Source organism: Odontomachus brunneus, unplaced genomic scaffold (assembly GCF_010583005.1).
Source record: "Odontomachus brunneus isolate Ranch 3 - 2012 unplaced genomic scaffold, Obru_v1 Obru_scaffold_026, whole genome shotgun sequence".
NCBI classification, from domain to species: Eukaryota; Metazoa; Arthropoda; class Insecta; order Hymenoptera; family Formicidae; genus Odontomachus; species Odontomachus brunneus.
The window spans coordinates 1,990,549-1,992,948 of record NW_022639476.1 but is presented as its reverse complement, the minus strand read 5'-3'; the positions used below and the strand labels follow the sequence as shown (position 1 = coordinate 1,992,948).

At 46.3% G+C, this 2,400-nt stretch overlaps 1 protein-coding gene across 4 annotated transcripts in view; it reads left to right on the top strand.

Annotated features, from left to right (window-relative positions):
• LOC116842646 (40S ribosomal protein S5-like) overlaps positions 1–2,400 on the top strand; it is an 11,731-nt gene that overhangs the window by 1,268 nt on the left and 8,063 nt on the right. For all 4 annotated transcript variants that reach the window (XM_032812148.1, XM_032812149.1, XM_032812150.1 and 1 more), the window contains exons 2-3: positions 1,854–1,977; positions 2,114–2,365. In XM_032812148.1, the coding sequence (XP_032668039.1) occupies positions 1,861–1,977; positions 2,114–2,365 (369 nt within the window). In that variant the 5' untranslated portion in view covers positions 1,854–1,860. The remainder of the gene's footprint in view (positions 1–1,853; positions 1,978–2,113; positions 2,366–2,400) is intronic.

Sequence of the window (2,400 nt, the reverse complement as noted above, 5' to 3'; positions counted from 1 at the left end):
CGCTTCAAATCGCCTTCTTGAGTGCGCAAGCAAGTGCGTTGGGCACTTGCCTCGCCAGAGGTATACTTTGCATATCTGCATCGATCTTGACTGCCTTAAGAGTGTCGTAGATACGTTGGCATTTGTGTTTAGGTCTTCGGCAATTCTACACAACTCTCCGCAGCCCCTTCTAGTGCGTTTGCACGTTGGGCTGTTGCCTCTAGAGTGTCCGAGGACACGTTGGCATCTGTGGTACGAAGTGTATGGTAACTCCACGGATCTCCACCTTCTCAATACGATCGAGGATTGAGAGAAGGCTTCGCGCGATCACTTCGGATTACCTGGACGCCTCCACCGCGGTGGACGTCTCTCTTCGCGATATCTCCCGTATTGCATACCGGGTATCAGCGCCTACAGACCCTTAGTACGGTCGGGCTCACGACTCCGCGCGAGTCATCGTTTCATCTCTCACGCGAGCCAAGCTCGCTATTGCTTCGCTGCCAGGGCCGCAGCTCTCACGCGAGGCACACTCGCTATTACTTCCCTGCAAGAGGCACAGCGCTCTCGCGACACTTGATCGCTGGCCTAAGTCTACTCAAGACTCCTACGTCGTCGCATCCGCGACTCTATATGCGAGGAATATTCGCTTCTCGTCTCGACGAGACTTAGCATTCGTCACGCACGCGGTATCATCAACGCACGTTTACAGTTACGTGTACGTCAACGTCAGGCTTCGACTCGACCGCGTACGCGATTCAGAGTTACGTTTGCGTTTAGGCTCTCACTACGAGACATAGCATTTGCCGCGTGCGCGACTGTTAAAGGCAAGTTCAGCTCGCCAATCTAACATCCCAGCTTCAGCCTCTGTTGCTCCCTCGCCAACCTGATCTGAATCTTGTTCGGACTTGACTCCGACACTCACAAGGAAGACGAATAAGTGTCTCCATACTCTGAGTGATTATTATCCTCCGAAAGGGGGAATCCTTCCCAGCGCGGAGGCGCCGGGCAATTCCACGCGTGTCCTTCACCGGGCCACGCCGTGCTCTTAGATACAAGAGCACTCTCGCACTTTGCCCAAACCATCTTACCGAGCTCCTGGATAGGAGAGCACGCATATACTCGCGCAATCAACGGTAGTGGTCGACGGTCAGTTCGACGGCACCCGAACCAGCCGCTCTCCAATCTCAGGCCGTTCGAAACATTGGTCCTTCGAGCCGGATCGGACCGATCGGATTAAGAGATACTCTGTAGCTACTGATTGTACAAGTACAAAATGTAAATGAGTTTTCGCGCGATTAACTCACGCCCGAGTACGGTACATGTGACCGCATGGCCACATGTTTTGCTAGCTTCATTGTTCGTCAAACATTTCTTTGGAGAATTCTGTTCGTTAGAGTCTTGCCCCGGTTGCGATTCACTTGTTACAGTACGAAAGCGTATCGTGAGATATCGAATTTTTTCGTTCCGGCACGAAGTGTAGGTTCAAACTACGTATAGATGCTTTTGGGAATATAAATCATGCTTCTCTAACGTTGCCTCTCAGTGCACAAATTATATTGTATAATTTGTTAAAAATTCATCCTTTATTGTTCATCGAGAAGTTCATTTTTCTTTATATTGTTTTGAATACTTTAACATTTATTATTTCAATACAACATAAGATTGTATTTTATGTTGGAATTATGTGATTTCTCAGATCATTTTCTTTCTTTCATATTTATATTGTGATTAATGTATCTTAAAACAGAGTAACTTTTTGATGATATAAACAGAGTATATAAACTATTGGTGATATAAACAGGAGAATTGTTTTGACAGATTTGTTAACATTGTTCTGTTACTAATATTATTAACATTCTCCTTTTATTTCCTAGATAAACAATGGAGCATAAAGAAGGGTTTGAAGATATGGTGGTGAACACCACCAATACACTACCAGTTACCATGACGGCTGAACTACCTGAGATCAAGTTGTTCGGGCGTTGGAACTGTGACGATGTGGGGAGCGGTGCACTTGGACACAGCCAATCACAGCACCGTGTGATTAGAGACATTTGTAGGGTCCCTTGGAACAGCGACTTGTGATTGGACTGTGTCCAATTGCCCCGTGTCCAACTGATATACACCCGACGATGTGCAAGTGAATGACATGTCCTTGCAAGATTACATTGCTGTTAAGGAGAAGAACGCCAAGTTCCACCTTCCACATTCAGCTAAACGTTATGCAGCTAAACGCTTCAGGAAAGCCCAGTGTCCTATTGTGGAACGTCTTACAAACTCTCTCATGATGCACGGTAGAAATAATGGAAAGAAATTAATGGCTGTGCGAATTGTGAAGCATGCCTTTGAGATTATCCACCTTCTCACTGGTGAGAATCCTCTACAGGTGAGTTCAATAGTTATTTCAAATCTCTTATATTT